Source organism: Heteronotia binoei, chromosome 7 (assembly GCF_032191835.1).
Source record: "Heteronotia binoei isolate CCM8104 ecotype False Entrance Well chromosome 7, APGP_CSIRO_Hbin_v1, whole genome shotgun sequence".
Lineage (NCBI taxonomy): Eukaryota > Metazoa > Chordata > Lepidosauria > Squamata > Gekkonidae > Heteronotia > Heteronotia binoei.
Window position 1 is genome coordinate 78,350,127 of NC_083229.1, and position 18,060 is coordinate 78,368,186.

The 18,060-nt window shown below is 43.8% G+C and overlaps 1 protein-coding gene across 1 annotated transcript in view; it reads right to left on the reverse strand.

Annotated features, from left to right (window-relative positions):
* TAF4B (TATA-box binding protein associated factor 4b) overlaps positions 1–18,060 on the reverse strand; it is a 95,548-nt gene that overhangs the window by 40,159 nt on the left and 37,329 nt on the right. Inside the window, exons 11-13 of the mRNA XM_060243872.1 lie at positions 11,980–12,110; positions 8,458–8,583; positions 7,050–7,106 (exon numbers count right to left, since the gene is read on the reverse strand). Coding sequence (XP_060099855.1) covers positions 7,050–7,106; positions 8,458–8,583; positions 11,980–12,110 — 314 coding nt within the window. The remainder of the gene's footprint in view (positions 1–7,049; positions 7,107–8,457; positions 8,584–11,979; positions 12,111–18,060) is intronic.

Below are 18,060 nucleotides of genomic sequence, written 5' to 3' on the forward strand. Positions count from 1 at the left end.
CCAAGTTCTATTATGCTCCTATCAATATTACTTTGAGCATTTATGCAATCATCCTTTTGGACTGACTTGTCCTGAAGCAGAGACTTCGCAGCTCCTGTTGGCTTCTCCTCTGGGATTAGTTTAAAAGCTGCTCTGCTACCTTTTTGATATTAATCACCAGCAGCCTAGTTCTCTTTTGGATCAAGTGAAGCCTGTCTTTTTTACAGGTTTTGCTTGTACCAGAAAAGTGCGTAACAAATCTAAACTCTTCCTCTCAGCACCATTTTCTCATCCACAGACCCCTGATCTGTGCCTGTCTAGCTGGCACTACACAAGGAACCAGCAGCACTTCTGAGAATGCTGTCTTTGAGGTCTGGCATTTAATTTTATGCTTAGTGACCTAAGTTTTTTTCTCCAGGACACACAACTATATTTCCTAATGTCATGTGCCAACGTGCCATGACTGCTGACTCCTCCCCAGCACAATTTATCAACCCATCTAGATAGCATGTGATGTCCACAACCATACCAGGCAGGCATGTCAGCATGCAGTCAAAACACCTGTCATAGACCCCACTCTCTATAGTCCTAATGACTGAATCACCCACTATCAAAAGCCCACCTTCCCCAGCCCTCCAGGAATATCCTTGGTACAAGATGATATCATTCCATCACCCAAGGAAGGAGTTCCATCTAAGGCAGGGGTGTCAAACATGCGGCCCAAGGGCTGAATCAGGCCCCTAGAGGGCTCCTATCAGGAACCCAAGCAACTGGCTGTTATCTGTTTCCTTCTCCCACTTCTTTTGCTTCCTTCTGCATAACAGATTGAGCAAGCCTGGCAAAGCAATCACACAGGAGCAACAGAGCAAAACCTCTATTTTCTCCACTGGCTGAGACTTCTCCCTTGGAGAGGAGGGGGAGGGAAAGCTTGCTTTACCAGGCTCTCTCAATCACACAACAGAGCTACTGAGCCAAGCCTCTCCCTTCTACTGGCTGAGGCTCCTCTCCCCCTGGTCGCCTGAGGAAGGAAGGAAAGAACCAGAGCTTCCTTTGCCTACTTCCCTGGATCCCATGGGAAAAATACAAAGAAAGCACCTTTAAGACCAATGAGTGCTAATCTTTTAAGCACTTAAAATATGCATATTTAATTGCGTTTGTCTGTATCCTTTTAAAAGTTTATATCCCTTTTACCTAATCTTAAATAGGTACACACATGGCCAGCCTGACACTTTCTCATTTATGTCAGATCCAGTCCTCATATCAAATGAGTTCTTACACCCACCTATAATCTAAGGCATCACATCCCTCCTCCTCAGATGTCCTCTGGCCAGGGGCGTAGCTAGGGCTTTGGGGGCCTGGGGCCCAAGATTTATGTGGGCCCCCCTATGTGTGTGCATGCCGCCAGAAACAGGATATGATGTCACTTCCGCAGGATGGCCACCACTTGCAAGGGAGCCCTGCTGGAAACAGGAAGTGATGTAACTTCCGAAGTTACATCTTCCATTATATTTTAATGTATTTTTCTTCTAATGGCAAACTATATGTATGTTACATGTTAAAAGGTAAATTAGTTGGATGGGAAAAACTTTTGAGAAAGAAATGACCTCATTAATAACAAGAGAAATTAATAGACATTCTCACATTTTGACGTGTTACTGTTTTATTGGTTTCTCGCGCTCATGCTACCAAGGTCAAAGGTTTGCTCAATTTGTTAATTTTATTATTCTGCCATTGTATTTTACATTTGTACCATTTTGCATTCTAAACCACTGCCTACCAGCTGTATGTAGCTCTGCTCACTGTACCTGATTCCTCGTCTGATGAAGTGTGCTTAGAGCACACAAAAGCTTACATTCTGAACAAAACTTTGTTGGTCTTAAACTGTGAACTAGTTAACATTAACTCAGCTTAGAGGGAACACTGGTCCTCACCCTCAACCAACCTCACGCCTCTTCCCCACCCCCTTCACCCCCTACAATACCCCAAGCCTAAACGGAAGCTAGGTAGGGAGCGTGTCGCTCTCGCCACGCTCTATGATGTGGGGGAGGGGGGAGGCTCTGAGCCGGGCGCACGCTTCCAAAGGGCAGGCAAGTGTAAGTGCACGTGCTCATAACTCAAAACACAAGGAAAGAGGGGAGGCGTGTCGCAAAAAGTGGAAGGAAGTCGCACTGGGCGCGCAGAGGGGAGAGGGAAGGGAAAGGTCTGTGTGCGGCTGAGGTCTGTGTGAGGGAGGCGCGTGCACGGCGAGAGGGGGAAGGCCCCCACCCCGCCCGAGATCCCTTTCCGCCTGGCCCTCCTTGGCTAGCCCTTGCCTGGCCCTGCGCGCTCTGCATCCCATTCCTTAGGCGGGGGGGGGACCCCGAGTTGCAAGACGGCCCTGGAAGCGCTTGCCGGACGCCTTGATCTAGCAGCTGGATCTCCTTGGAGGGATGTTGCTGCGCCAGCCGCCTCCTCCTCATCGCGTCCCAGGGACGCTGCTGGCCATCTCATGAGGGGGTGGGAATGCCTCCCCTCCCCAGCGGTGGATTGCCAGCCTCCGGGCTGCAGAGGGAGTGGGCGCCGCTTCTGCTGCACAGACCCCCCCCCCGTCCTGAGCAGCAGCAGCCCTTCCTTCCCCGGAGCGTGGAGCCCGAGCCGGGGGCTGCAGATGCCTTCACCTGGCCAGCAGGCTGCAAGGCGGAGGCGGGATCTCGCCGTGAGCCGCCCGGTGAGGCTTCCCGGCAGGGGCTTCTTCACAAGCCTCAAGGCCTCTGGGGCTCTGCCTGCCACGGCTGGAGAGCTGCCTTTGGGAAGAAAGCCTCCGAAGGTTCCCTTCGCCTCCGCTGCGCCCGGGGAAACGCTCCGGCGCTCCAAAACCGGGTCTGCGCTTTCTGCCCCGTTTGCCGGGCAGCAGGCAGTTGGCACCCGGCGGCTGGCTCGGGGGGTGGGGGGTTGCTGATGGCAGAGGGGACAGGCGGCTGAGATTAGGAATGGTTTGCTTCTGTTCCCGAGTCCTCCAGCCCTTCAGGTGGTGCCGCCTTGAAATGTCACCAGATCAACCAAGGGGCCCCCCTTGGCAATGTGGGGCCCCCCCAGACCTGGGGCGGCCCGCCCCCCCTCCCTACGCTATTGCCTCTGGCTTCAAGATTCTCACTATTCACAACAGCAGAAGAGCTGTCAACACATAAGCTGGTCTGTTCTGGTAAGTCCGTGAGGGTCTTTTCCCTAAATCTCTCTCTCTGCCTCAGCTTCTCCAGGTCAGCCACCCTCGCCTCAGGGGAATGAACCTGCTCTCTGAGAACCAGAAGTTCTGTGCAGTGAGCACACACCCATGATGTGCCACCTAGTGGTTAGATAGTTGTACATGTGGCACGCTCTGTAAAACACTGGATAGCACTCACTCCCCTGCTGGCTTTCTAACCTCATAACTGGTTAGTGGTTCAAAGGTATCTAGAGCTATGCTTGGTGTTTAGCAGTTCTATCAACTTTCCTGACACAGAAGTTAGGCTACCAGGCCTGATTTCCCAGATTACCTCCTTGAAACCATTTTTTTTTGGGGGGGAACAGCTGTCATTAGTTCTCTACAAATGGTATGATGACAAGTTAATGATCAACTGCACATTTCTTAAATGTTCAGCAACTTTACATCTCAGTTCTTTAAAGACTTGATGATAATATTACCATATATCAATTACCTCTACAACTTGATCCTTTGTCACCTTGATCTGACATAACTTTCCATACCATCTAAGGAAATAACAGTCTCAACATGGGCCTCTGCATTGGTGGAAGATTGGGAGGGGGACAAGGAAATTGAAACTTCTGTAATCTTCCTGACCTCCAATATACCTTTCACAATTACCGATTTTACCATGCCACTGTGTGCAGTTCTCTCAGTTCCCTTGACAGTGGTATTTAAGTATACTGTTACTCACTTGGACATTCATAACCTTCAATATAAGTATCTGAGCCTCAAATGCAGTTGTCTAAGGCTTTATCAGTGGATATGCCACCTGGTGACCCTTTCTTCCAGCTTACGTAATCACCTTATTTGTCAATGTTCCCTCTTGAAAGTCCATGTTGCTAGCAGTGTTCCGTCTAAGCTGAGTTAGTGTGAGCTAGCTCACAGGTTTTTTAGCCTTCAGCTCACACATTTTTGTATTAGCTCAGGAAAAATGGCCCCAGAGCAAGCTAATTGATGCAGCAGCTCACAAAATAGAATTCTTGCTCACAAGATTCCACAGCTTAGAGGGAACACTGGTTGCTAGTATTATGATCTGTGCTCCCAAATATTTTGCCAAAGTTACATCTCTAACCAGATCCTGGGCACCTCCTGGTATTTTAGCTTGGAAAAATCAAATGCATAATTATAGGATGAAGTAGACTTGTCTTGGGAGTAACATGTTCAAAAAAGATCTAGGGGTTTTAGTGGACCATACACTGAACATGAGCTGTAGCTAAAAAGGCAAATACGATTTTGGGCTGTATCAACAATTTTGGGCTGATGGTATTACTTTTGCCCTAGTTAGACCTCACCTAGAGTATTATGTTCAGCTTAGGACACCACAATTTAAAGATACAGACAAGCTGGAACATGTCCAGAGGAGGGCAACAAAGATGGTGAGGGGTCTGGAGACCAAGTCCTGTAAGGAAAGGTTGAAGGAGCTGTGTATGTTTATCACGGAGACAAGACCATCTTCAAATACTTAAAGGGCTGTCATATAGAGGATGGTGCAGAATTGTTTTCTGTTGCCCCAGTTAAATTTGAAATTAAATCAAAAGAGTTTTCGGCTAAATATTAGGAGGAACTTCCGGATGAAGAGGTTCCACACTGGAACAGGCTTCCTTGGGATGTGGTGGGCTCTTCTTCTTTGGAGGTTTTTAAGCAGAAGCTGGATGGCCATCTGACAGTAATGCTGATTTTGTGAACCTAGACAGATCATGAGATGGAGGGCAGGAAAGTTTACATCAGTGCTTAGTTCTCATGTCGCTTTCTTATACTTTGAGGTCAGGAAGCAATTTTTTCTCCAGGCCACTTCAGCCAGGGATCCTGGAGGTTTTTTGCCAACTTCTGGGCATGGAACAGGGGTCACTGGGAGTGTGGGAGAGGAGATATTTGTGAATTTCCTGCATTGTGAAAGGGGTTGGACTAGATGACCCAGGAGGTACCTTCCAACTGTATGATTTTATGAAAGTCCTTCCCCTTGCTTCAATAGCTTTGGCTTGGATTCTCTAGTCTTTACAGATGTCATTGTGGCTATTTATATGCAATATTTTCAAAACTTTAAATCTGGAAACTACCAGCACTGATTTGAATATGGTCTGTGTAGGCAGGAATAGCTCTACCCCAGTATTTCAAATGATCCCCCCTCCCAACAGCCACCTGAAATGCAATAGCTGATGCTATCTGAAAGAAGTTTCTGCAGTGTGCCTTATCCTAGTTAAACAGAACACAGACAGTATGGCAGTGCCCAGGTCTTCAGTGGCAGCATTCTTTTCTTCTCTGCATCCACTGCAGAAAACGTATTGCTTGTGCTGTCATTTCTTGTCTAAACTAATCCAACCTTCTCCTTGCTAGTAATTCCACTGTATCTTTAGTTGTGTTGGAATGACTGAATTTTGTGTTATGTCTCAGCATGTAAAAAGGTTCAGCATGCAATTTCACTAGAATATTCTAATGTGACCACAATGATTCTTGGGAAAAGAATACAGACTGGTTGCAACCAGTGGTACAGAAACACTGATGGGCTGAGACTATAAGTTACACATGATGTCCATTTCCACAAACACAAATTCTGATGAAGAAAGTCCAGCTCATTCATTTCTGTTCCCCCTTTATTTTGCAGAATTTCTCCCACTTCAGTTGAACTGATCTTGAAACTGATTTTGAAACCATTTTTCTGGATTGCCATTTGTTTTGCCTCAGCTCCTACATTAATCCAAACAATAAGGGACTTTACAGCATTCATAAATAACCTACTGCTGCTGCTATTGGCACCTAGAAGCCAACCGTGGCAATGTTAAGCAACAACAAATTTCATAGTTCAAGAGGCACAGTTAAGAAAAAGGTTGCTCAGGAAAAAAATCACTCATTTACCACAGAGATCCTTAAAAATGGCATGAAATCAGTCAAGTAACTATAGAAACCAATTTCTTCAGCTCTGTATCACACATCTCACACCTCAATTGTCTTTATTATTGTCTGCTGTCAGATCCTTAATCAGAAATGTGAACAGGCTTGATTTATTCAGCGGGGAAAAGAATCTGTAGGTCAAGTAAAAAAAAATTCTCACTCACACAGTCTTCAACCTTAGGTATTTTCATTTAATTCTGTTCCCACTAGCTCTGGGGGCAACTCCAGTGAGATCCAATATTAAGGCTCAATTAAAATAAGCTTCAATTAGTGGAGCTTTTTTCTCTCCGGCTAGAAAAGTCAGGAAATGGATATTGGGAAACGTAAAAAGTCAGCTACTGAGAGGAGGCTGCAGCAGACATAAATGAACTTATTTGTTGATTTCTGCAGTTGCTATGCAGAGGCCTCTGGGAGTAAAAGCTTAACCAGTCTAAGCTATAAACTAAAACCCCTGCAGCTAAACATGAACTGTGTGAAACAAGGGCTCCATTCCAGAACAGAAAACTGCTGGGCCCAGAAAATTAAAAGCCAGAGGCGTTTTCCATTTAAAACTAAATCCCAGTACCGCCTCCCAGCCAAAGAATTATAAGCAGTATCAGATTTACAAAATGAACAATTACCCTGGAAAAATGTAGCCTATTGTACGGTCCCAGATGCTAAATCTCAAAGTGTCTTTTTTTTTTCTAATCCCACATTATATTCCTACCAAGCACAGTCCTATAGTTTAGGCCTGTCTAGAAACAGCTCTTTGTAAACTATGAAAATAAAATGTTAAGAGCTCATAATTCATTGACCTCATTTGAAGTGCTGCCCTTGCCTGTAGCAGTTCCTGTCCTTCCCCAAGGCCTCTGCAAATGGTATGCAACAGCAAAATAAACCCTGACCTAATTGCCAGGAGAGGGCTGCCAATCTTCCCTCAAAAACACAAAGGCAAGCATGGTAACTTGAAAAGTCCTACCTCCTTTGCTTTCTGCTTCAATCGCAGCTGTTCTGGATCTTCTTTACTGGAACGGCTCTATCAAAAAAGAAAAAAAGAAAGTTAATACAAATTACTAACAGCTAAACACAGCATATACAACACATCCTTAAATATTTAATAAGTTACAATTTTCCCTTTTGATCAGAAAGTTTAGCTGTAGGGGCTTAACGCCTCAGTCCAGACTAGTTCCCTACAACACTCCCTTCACCAGGGACTGCTGCCTCTGTTCTAGCCCAGAGGAAACAAACTAAAAGTGATGCTAACATTGTCAGTCAGGTCCAGTCTAAGCGTGATGATGTTCATGTCAGCAACAGACGGGGGGGGGGGGGGGACTAAGGGGGAAGAGAAAGATCCTTTTTTTTAGTTGAGTACAGCAAGCTTCCTTAAGTAACCAATTTTAGCTCTCATTCTATAATGTATGGAGATCCTGAAATGTCACTTACAAAGGTTACAATAGCTGGCTACATTTTATACTAGAGCGCTAACCATCAATGGGATCTCTCATCCAAAGCTGAGGAAGAAAAGAAATCCCTGTGTAGTGGCTGAACTATTATGGGCATGAGCTGGAAGTTGCCCATTGTCAATGCTGTCATGTACTCACTGGGAACCCTTTAGCAAGAAGCTATTATCAGGCAACTCCAACCATCTCTAATATGGCTATAAAACTGACCAATTTACACAGTTATTTTAAAGGACTGAAGATCCACTGGATATATTAATGCTGGCCTCTACAGACTCTGGAGCTAACCCTGGGACACATTCACACTTCTCCTTAATTTCTTTGATAATAATGAGCCATAGTTTACTGTTCAGTGTGTGTGTGTGGGGGTGTTCTTCCTACCGACCATGTCTTTTATATTCTAACCCTCCAGCAACCACTGTCATCTCCTCTGCTGTTCTTACCATTACTGGTTCCTCCCTGTGTTTCCATCTCTCTTGCTGGCACAGATTCTCCCCTACTCCTGTTCGTTTTCTACGCTGGCACTGCTGCCACATGCTGCACCACTGCTCTTCTGCTGAAGAATGGTCAAGTTCCATACAATATGGAAGCAAAAGGGAAGAGGGGTTTTTTTCCCTACTGATATGTACTCCAGATCTAGAGGGGAGGTATGTAAGGGCTCCCTGAGCTTTTCCTTCCTGTCAAGAAACCTTGTTAAGAGTCTGCACTAAGCATCGGGAATCTGCAGACTCCACATCTAAGTGAGAGACTCCCTCTGATCTCCAAATACTTCTCTGACTGACTAGTATGTGTCTCTTGAATGGATCGATCAACATAGTATGTGTCTCTTGAATGGATCAATCAATATTCAGAAAGAAGGTCTAGAATGTTCAGTTGCTCTAGGTTGTTACCATTTTGTGAATGACAAATCTTTCTGAATTCTCTTACCTTGGCTGCTCGAAGCAACATTTCCCGCTGTTCTTCATCCTTTCTTTCCTTCTCCATGTAATCCAGTTGTTCAAGAAACCTCAGCTGAGTCCGAATGTCACTAGACATTACATACTTCTTGTCGTCCTGAAAGGAAAACAGGATTGCCGTTTATGATTTTACAAATCAAGAAAGATCACTAGCCCAAACTCTGTCCTGGTTTAAAACCAGTTTCCCATCTGTTCTGATAACTGAAGTCAACAAACATTTCAGACAACTATTATTTTCAAAAGATTCATATATAAATATTCACTCTTCAAGTGAGATGAGATCTTGGTATGTGAAGCACCTTGTTCCAGAGCCAGCACCACCCAATCGCTATCTAAATTTCTCTATTTAAAGACAAATATTAAGCCAGATCTCTCCCTACTTTCTCTACTGGTTGATAGTCCAGGTATCTGAAGAATTTCAGCTTAAGTCTGATTTCAAGCTGCCAAGCCCTAGGACAGATCCAGCATTCAATAGTAACCAGAGGAAGCCCAAGGAAATTTTCAAGCAGTGAAAGAAGGGAGATGATTATCTTCTGCACTGTAATTTAATCCAAGGATATAACTGGGAAATTGATAATCTACTAGGAAAGAATGAAAAAATCAACACATTTTACAAAAAGTGTCAATCTTTCCTAACAGCATGGTTTCTCAAGTACTAAAAGGCATTGCTGCAATGTAGTCAAACATTAAGAATTTATCATTTGGCTTCATAAAAACATGTCTTTGCTTATATTTTCAGTCATGTATCTTGTTCCACTGGGTCGGAGAGAGAGTATGTCCAGTTTCCAGAATAGGCAGACAGCCATGCCAAAGCAGAAATGTTCTCTTTAGAAAGGATTTTGAAAGCAACATTGATAGCAATTGGAGAAAGTTCTGTTTTTGAGTGCAGTACACGCACTGTTAAAAACACAATTAATCTCACTTCATGCCAAATTTCATACAACACTGATCATCAACTATAGTCATCAACTATCTAAAGTTGTTCCCTGAAGTCTAGGCTGATCACTCATCACTCAAGCTGTTGTCTTGCAGTCAGTCAACCTTAAATCTTAGTTATGCATATACAAACACATAATGTTGGTTGCTTCTTCTGGAGAAGAACCATCTCCAACCATCTGGACAGCTAAACACTTGCCCATATTAAGGAGGGGGGAGAACAGAGTTGACTACAAGTGCTGTTTTCTGTCAGGATTTTTTTCCCCTATTTCCCATTGCTCCCTCTTCCCCATTCCAGAAAGTCCTTGGGATCAGCATTTCAAGAAGCTTAGTGTGAATCCACAGGCAAAAAATGACCCCTGGATTCAATCTCAAATTCTCAGAAAATACGAATCATTCTGTCTACTGTCTTAATTGTCAAGTCTAAATATTTTGAAATGCAGGGGGTGTGTGTGTTAAATTTCATATAGCTGCTTGAGAAGCAGCCATATCAAGCCTAACACTAATCATCCATCCTTTTTTTAATTTTATTCAGCTTATATCACATTCCATTCCCTGCTAGCAGGGCTCAGGGTGGCTTCCAACAGTTAAAAAACAATAAAATCAAATATTACAATTTAAAATACAAATGTTACAAATTTAAAAACTAACAGTCTACTATGTCAGACGGTGACCCAATAATCCATCACAGGTAGGCAACCGGGAAGACAGTGAACACAAAGAAATTTGTGGCCCAACAGTAGATGAAGAGCCAAGCCCTAAAAAAAGGGGGAAAAGGGGAAAAGGAAGGAAAATGAAAAAGGGTAAGATCAAAGAAAGAACAAGATACAAAGAAATAAGGCAAATATGGTAGGAGGAAGGGAAGTGGAGAAGGAGAAAGAGGGGCAAAAGGGGGGCTAACTGGTCTCTCTAACCATCACTGTGTCCTTGGATCCCTGAAAGAAGGGCTCCCCCACCATTCCCAGATGCAAGCCACCATTTCATTTCTAGTAACCCCCCAATACCATGGCTTTAGCAATTTTCTTTATTTTTCTGGACAGTGGAGTAGGCACCTTTCCCTCTGAACAGTTTAGTATTTCGGCTTGGAGCTCAGTTTGGTTCCTGACCTTCCTTCCTCTGACACTCAACTAGGATTCCGCCCCTTGATCTAAATCTTAATCTAAATTCCAGACAGTTCATTTTTCCCCTTGTGGAGCACTGACAAAAAGTAGTAAGCGGTAACATGGTTCTTATAAATATCCATCTGTCATGATTTGAGGCCTAGTGCAGCCTAGAGAGCAAAGAGAACCCTGCCTAGGAGTAGATACAGGTGCCTCTGATTGGGTGAACAGGTTTTGGAGGGAACCACTAGCCCAAGAGGGGTGGGACCTGGGAGAAAAACAAAAAAGGCCAAGCCAGAGATAGGGTGGGTTCTCTCTGGATAAGGTTGCAAGGAGAAAGGTTCTCTCTGGAGACAGAACCTCACTCTAGAGCTGGAGAGAGATCCCTCACTCAAAGATGGTGAGTTTGGTATTAGAAAAAGGAACATTTAGCCAGTCTTTTTGTTTTACACCAATTTTTACTGTTTATATATTTCACCATTGCGCTAAAAGGTTTTATTACCCACCTATTGTTTGAGCACTGTAAATAAATTGTCGTTGCTGTTTAACTGCTTGGATCCTCATGTCTCCTTTGTCACAGTTAAAAGGTTTTACTATTACCACATAATACAGGGGTGCTTCCATGGATGCTACTAGGTCTGCAACCTGGGAAGAAGCAGCAGCAGTGTCTGCATGCATGTTAAAATCCCCCAGAACTATCAGTCTGGGATACCTCAAGGCCTACTCCACCACAGCCTCAATCAAGCTCAGTAGGGTATCCACTGATGCACTAAGTGGTTGATAAGCCAGCAGGGTAGTCAGACTCTACTCAGCATCCCACACCAGACTTCCACTATCAGTGCCAGAGAACTCCAGAGTGGAGATTGCCCTGTAGGACAAAGATTCCTGAATGAGCATTGTCACCCTCCTCCTCTGACCAAGATTGATGAAGAACACATTAGTTATTTTAGAGGTGTTAGTTATTTTACAGAAGATCTTCATCCTCTTCTCTATCGATGGGTTACATACTTTAAAGACACCAGAGACAGAGAAATGTGGTTGAGACAATTCTCAAATAGAAGTGATGACTTTTCTAAAAAAACACAACAAAACACTAGGATGTCATAAGAGTTTTGACTTCAAATAAGGAGGCCTTAAGATTACCACATAATACCCTAATGTTTATCTACAAGAATTTTACATTGCAGCCTCAAAAGTGTTAGTACAGACCAGGTGAAGTAATGCTTCATTTGCATTCTCCAGAAGAGCACAAGACCTCCATAAGTAGATTTAGTTCCTATCATTAAATATGATGGCAGAAAATTATAGCTGATATTCCACAAATCTAAACAAAAGCATTCTTCAAGGTGGATTTAGTTAGGATGCACATTTCAAATAGTTACCCCACCCCAACAAAAAAAATAAAAATCAAGAAGCACATGATGCCAAGATACTAAGTTAATGGCGATTTCCTTTACCTTATAGGTCATCATACGATGCTGAGCAATTATAGCCAGTTTCTCCAGAAGCCCTCGTAACCTCTCCTGCGTAGCATGGGAGATCAAGCTCAGAACATCCGAATTCACTTCCATAATGTCATGCCTTTTACCTGTGGAGGCACAGAAAATCCATTACAGGCTTTAGTACTAGCTGATAATTGAAATAATTAGCACAGCAGGTATTCTGTTCCCCCTGGAAGTCATACCCATTATGAATAAAGGTTTGGAGATTGTGATTTTCCTGGTAAAGTCACAACTTCAAAGATCTTCGACATTACATTAATAAAACCTAGCCTACAGCTTCAGAAAATAGACATTGTTTCACTTAGCCTCTAGAATCATTTTCCTTGCAAGGTCATTTACAGGAGAAAGTTAATAAGAATACGGAAATCAAGCCTTGTGGTTCAGAAAACGGCAGAAACAGTAGTTGTGGAAATTAGTGCCATATTCTGTTAATTTCAGTAATTAAAAAGAAATCTCTCTCTCTCGGCTTGGCTTCGCGAACGAAGATTTAAGAAGGGTGCAATAGTCCACGTTTGCTGCAGGCTCGCTGGTGGCTGACAAGACCAATGCGGGACAGGCAGGTCCGGCCACAGTGGCTGTAGCAAATTACATTTTGCACTTGTTACATCTTGACATGTTAATGAACAGGGTTTTTTAAAATTATTTTTTCCAGCATCCTTTAAGCAACTTAACCCAGGCCCTTTTCACACCCAGCCCAACGAATAACATATGGCAGCTTGGCCCACCCTCCCAAGGTAGTGGCTTGGGAAAAAAGCTCTTCTTCAACTGCTGCTTGTCTGGAGGAGCTTGATTTTGCCCTTTCTTCAACAGCACTTCCCTCAGTCCCTCTAATAAGACCAGCACCAATGAGGCCAGCGCTAGCATGCCATAGAGTGGAGCATTTGCTGAAGCCCAGGGATTCTGATCATGGAATCACAGAGTTGGAAGGGACCTCCAGGGTCATTTAGTCCAACCCCCTGCACAATGCAGGAAACTCACAATACCTCCCCCAAAAGTCACAGGATCTTCATTGCTGTCAGATGGCCTTCTAGTCTCTGTTTAAAAAACCTCCAAGGAAGGAGAGCCCACCATCTCCCGATGAAGCCTGTTCCACTGAGGAACCGCTCTAATAGGCAGAAAGTTCGCTCTAATGTTGAGCTGGAAGCACTTTTGATTTAATTTTAACCCATTGGTTCTGGTCCTACCTTCTGGTGCAACAGAAAACAATTCCACACCATCCTCTAGATGACAGCCCTTCAAGTACTTGAAGATGGTGATCATATCACCTCTCAGCCACCTCCTCTCCAGACTAAACATGCCCAGCTCCTTCAACCTTTCTTCACAGGACTTGGTCTCCAGACCCCTCACCATCTTCGTTGCCCTCCTCTGGACCCGTTCCAGCTTGTCTATATCCTTCTTAAAATGTGGTGCCCAAAACTGAACACAATACTTCAGGTGAGGTCTTGCCAGAGCAGAGTAAAGCGATACCATCACTTCACGTGATCTGGACACTATACTTCTGTTGATACAGCCCAAAATTGCATTTGCCTTTTTAGCCACCACATCACACTGTTGACTCATGTTCAGCGTATGATCTACTAAGATCTCTAGATCCTTTTCACACATACTACTGCTAAGACAAGTCTCCCTCATCCTATAACCATGCATTGGATTTTTCCTACCTAAATGCAGAACTTTACATTTATCCCTGTTAAAATTCATTTTATTGCTTTTAGCCCAGTTTTCCAGCCTGTGAAGGTCATCATGTATCCTGTTTCTGTCTTCTACTGTATTTGCAACCCCTCCCAATTTAGTATCATCTGTAAATTTAATAAGCATTCCCTCTATTCCTTCATCCAAATCATTTATAAAGATGTTGAACAAAACAGATCCCAGGACAGATCCAATGCCACTACCCTCCATCTGCATGCCCTTCCCCACACATCTGCTTGTGTGCAAGAGTTCCTTCCACCCACGTTGCCAGCAGCCACACATTCTGCAAAGCACTGTCAGGGAAAGAACATGTGCGTGACCAGGAAGACAGCTGGATGGCAAGCTTGCAAAAGAGTAAATGGGGAAAAGGGACATGTGAATGGGTGGGCACATGACAAGCAGCATGGTAAGGAGCATGGGAAAGACACCCAGGTACTTTCTGCCCAAAGCCCCACCAAACCTGGAACAGACCCTGACTGCATCAAGGTAAATTAATTTAAATAAAGTTGCTTGTATTCAAGTCTAAGCATTCGCTTGGCTTTGCCCTCAAGTTTCTAGCAAACTAATCAAGGCATCTTCTGGCTAACAACTAACCCTATCAGCAAAGGCTTAGTTGGACAGAATAGCTGCCCTGGCAGTTTCAGTCCTAAAAGCTTCTGCTAAATGCTTATCAAAGATCTTTTCTTACCCCTGCACACTCCCTCTGAAGTGTGATTTCTGAAGAATGTCAAGTTTGCTGATGGCTCAGATGGATATTTTGTGTTATGCCATGAACTGTCAAGATCACAGCCTTCAAAATGGGCGTGAGTATGGCTCCCAACTGCTTTTGTTAACAGCAACAAAAAACAAGGTCACTGTGAGCTGTGGGAAAGTCTTCTCTACCAATAAATATGTTTAGGAAGCACTTTTTGCTAGCAGTATTTAATTTCATTCTGGTAGTTTACAAAACATTTTCTCAAATTAAGATGCTGAAATTTTATGCCAAACAGAGCAAAAATGGGATTTTTTTACAGCAGCCTTTGAGCCACAGCCAGTGTGTAGTATTTAGAATGCAGAACTGGGATTTGGGAAACTCCATTTCAAATCCCCACTCTACCACGGAAGCTTGCTGGGTGATCACGAGACAGTCACATACACTCAGCCCAACCCACCTCATAGGGTTGGGGTCTTCAGGTATTTTGTTCATTTATGTGTGTAAGTATGCATGCATGCCTGGAAGCCATGGCTACTTTAGGCAACCCCAACTGGGGCATGGAGGATGTTGAGAGAAGTGGCTTGACACAGCCTGCCTCCCACTCCTGGTATTCCAAGGAGGTCTCCCATCCAAGTGCTTGCCAGGGTTGACCCTGCTTAACTTCCAAGATCTGATGGAATTGGGCTTCCCTGGGCTATCCAGGTCAGGGTAGGGTTGTTAAGAGAATAACATGAAGAGAATAATGTAAGCCACTCTGGGTCCCCAGTGAGAAAAAGGCAGAACAAATATAAGATTTGAAACAATTTTGTCTGGCCTCTGGTGGTCATATTAAATTTCATCCCTAGTAAAAATCATCCAATTTTTTTTTCATTACTTTCCAGAAGCAGTTTACCAAGAGAAAGTTTGCCCTTCCAGCCAGGTACAAAGGTCAGAAGGTGCACTTGACTACCCAAATGATGAAGATGTCCCAGAGGAAGGGGGCTGTGAAATATCCTCCTATATCATATGCCAAGAAGTTCATCTATTTGATTTGGAGCAGAGCTCCAAGCCATGCTGTTAGTTTCTGCAAGGCCCCCTTTTGCTGACTAGCCCAAGAGCTAACAGTGTGTCACTGCTTGTAAGCAGGCCTGTAACACATTGGTCTTCCCTGCACTTCCTGGTCTTGCCATGTAAGTCTTTGAATCACTACAACGGAATTGAGATTGTAATTGGAATTACAAAGAGCAGCTGACAGACTGCACACTGTTTCTGAATTATCGAGCAGGCATATGAATTTAACTTCAGTTGCAGCACAGCAAAAGTCAAATGCAGCACATCCATCTGGTGCACCAGTACTAAGATAGTTAGCAACACTGTATGAGAATGAAGTCATGAAGCAACCTCTGGGGTTTCTCTTTGAGATGTTCTAGGTTGGCTGCAATGTTGCCAGAAAATATAGACGTGGTGTTTTCATGTACCCAGTGCACAGAGCCATTCCGTCAGTCACATGAACACACACAGCTACCGAGTCACAACAATGGTCTAAATCAGGGGTGTCAAATGTACGGCCTGTGGGCCAGAATCAGCACGCCCAGGGCTTTGATCCAGCCCATGAGTGGGGCTCTCTTCTCTCCCCGGTCCATACTTACCCTTATGAGCTTGAGCTGCCTCTGAGTACAGGAAGCAAAGGTGAGGCTGCAAAACTTCCCAGCTTGCTTGGCTTTTGAGTGTGTTTCTTTCTACCTCCTAGCCACCACTGTCCTCCTCACAGGCAGGGGCCCTGAGGTGTTCTCCTGCTGTGATCCTTGTGCTGCTTATTTTATTTTAAAAATGGCATTACCAAATTCCGCTATTACCCACCTTTCCATTTTATGCAGGCATCTTTTAAGAGCAGGGGGGAAAGTCTGGGACCAGCCACAGCTAAAATATAGAATTCTACAAACTCAAGGAACTTCAGTTTTACAGAGGAATATTCAACTCACACAGCCTCCTAATGTGGGTCTCCAATGGAATAGCAGAACAAGTGCTGAAGAGGACGATCACAATTATAACCTTAAACCACCCTGTAAAGAAACCCTGAGAATCTGGAGAGCCACTCCCATTTTTAGTAGACCAGGGGAGAGGGAGAAGCTTTCAATACTCAGCCATTTTATGTCTTCCCCTTGGTCCTAGGCTCAGAGCATTTATATTTTTAGTTTCTGCTGTGATCCTTGCAATTCTTCTTGATGTTTTATTTTTAAAATGGCATTGCCAAATCCCATTATTTCCACACCTTTTCATTTAGGCAGGCATCTTTTAAGGGTGGGCCAGGAGAGATTTGGGACCAACCACAGTTAAAATATAGAGTTCTACAAACTCAAAGAACTCCAGTTTTGTAGAGGAATATTAGTTTACTTTTTGCAGAGGAATATTAGTTTTACTTTTAACACATACACCCCACCTCCTAATTTCTATGTGGCTATGACACACATGACTCAGCCTGACAAAGTCCCATTCATGGCAGATCCAACCCTCACAATAAATAAGTTTGACACCCTAGTTTAAATTAAACGGTATTTATGGTCCAAACAAATCTCAGCCTTGTTGCAAGTGAGATTGCTCCTCACAGGGAGCCCTGTACTAATCCCCCCACTCAGATTTGGGGGAATTGACTGCCAGGTGCCGGGATAAAATATCCAGCTTGATATCAAAGTAAAAGCTTGCTGAGTGACCTTGGGCTAGTTGCACATTTCAGCCTAACCTACCTCTCAAGGTTGTTGTCAAAATAAAATGGATGGAAGCTGCTCTGGCTCCCCACTGGGGAGAAAGGTGAGATATAACTCAAGTAAATAAAGTGTGAATGACTACTCTCAGCCGCAGTGGATTGCTACAGTCTAAAACAGAGGTTTTTAATATGAGCCATTACCCAGTGTTTTTAACCAGAGACACCAGGGATTGAACCTGAGGCTTTCAGCATTCAAAGCTGATGTTCCGACACTGAGCTGCATCTCCTCCCCTAGTCCAAGGGAAGCAGTACTCCTTAGACCAGCAGCAGTATGCAAGATGTCAAATATAAGCCACTAATCTCTGGGGGTCAAATGCTACTACTTAAGAAGCTAAAGATGTCCAGTTAAAACCATCACTGGGTTTCAATTATTTTCAACATCAGATTAATTTTGATATTAGGTTGCAAATGGTTTGGCCAAGGATAAAGGAATTTTTCCCTGGGACATTCAAAGCATAATGGACTGGTTCTTCATAGGATTTCAGGCTTTTAAGGCCATGGCAAAATACAATTAGCTAAAAAGAACACTGTTTGTAGTGTTCAAGTGGTCATCTGTGCAGGTGTACTATTAGGCTTTGTATCTGAACAGATTTTCAATTCAGAATCTTGTAGGTCTAACTTTCGGGTGCAAGAATCCTCTTACCTCAGAGGCACAGTCTCATCTCTGCATGTCTGAGGAGTGTCATTCCTACTCAATTCTTTTAAACCCTGCAGTAAATTAAAGGGACCTGTTGCAGGGAAGGAGAGTGGCTTGTGCAGGTGGGTGCAGGTGGCATAAGTGAAGTAATAAGTCTGGTGAGGTTGTTGAAGTATTGATCTATCAAGGCTTGACAAAAAGGATGCAACTAGGCACCAGCAGGGATAATGTGGCAACTGCCATCAACTGGGACTTGAAAGGAATGTACCA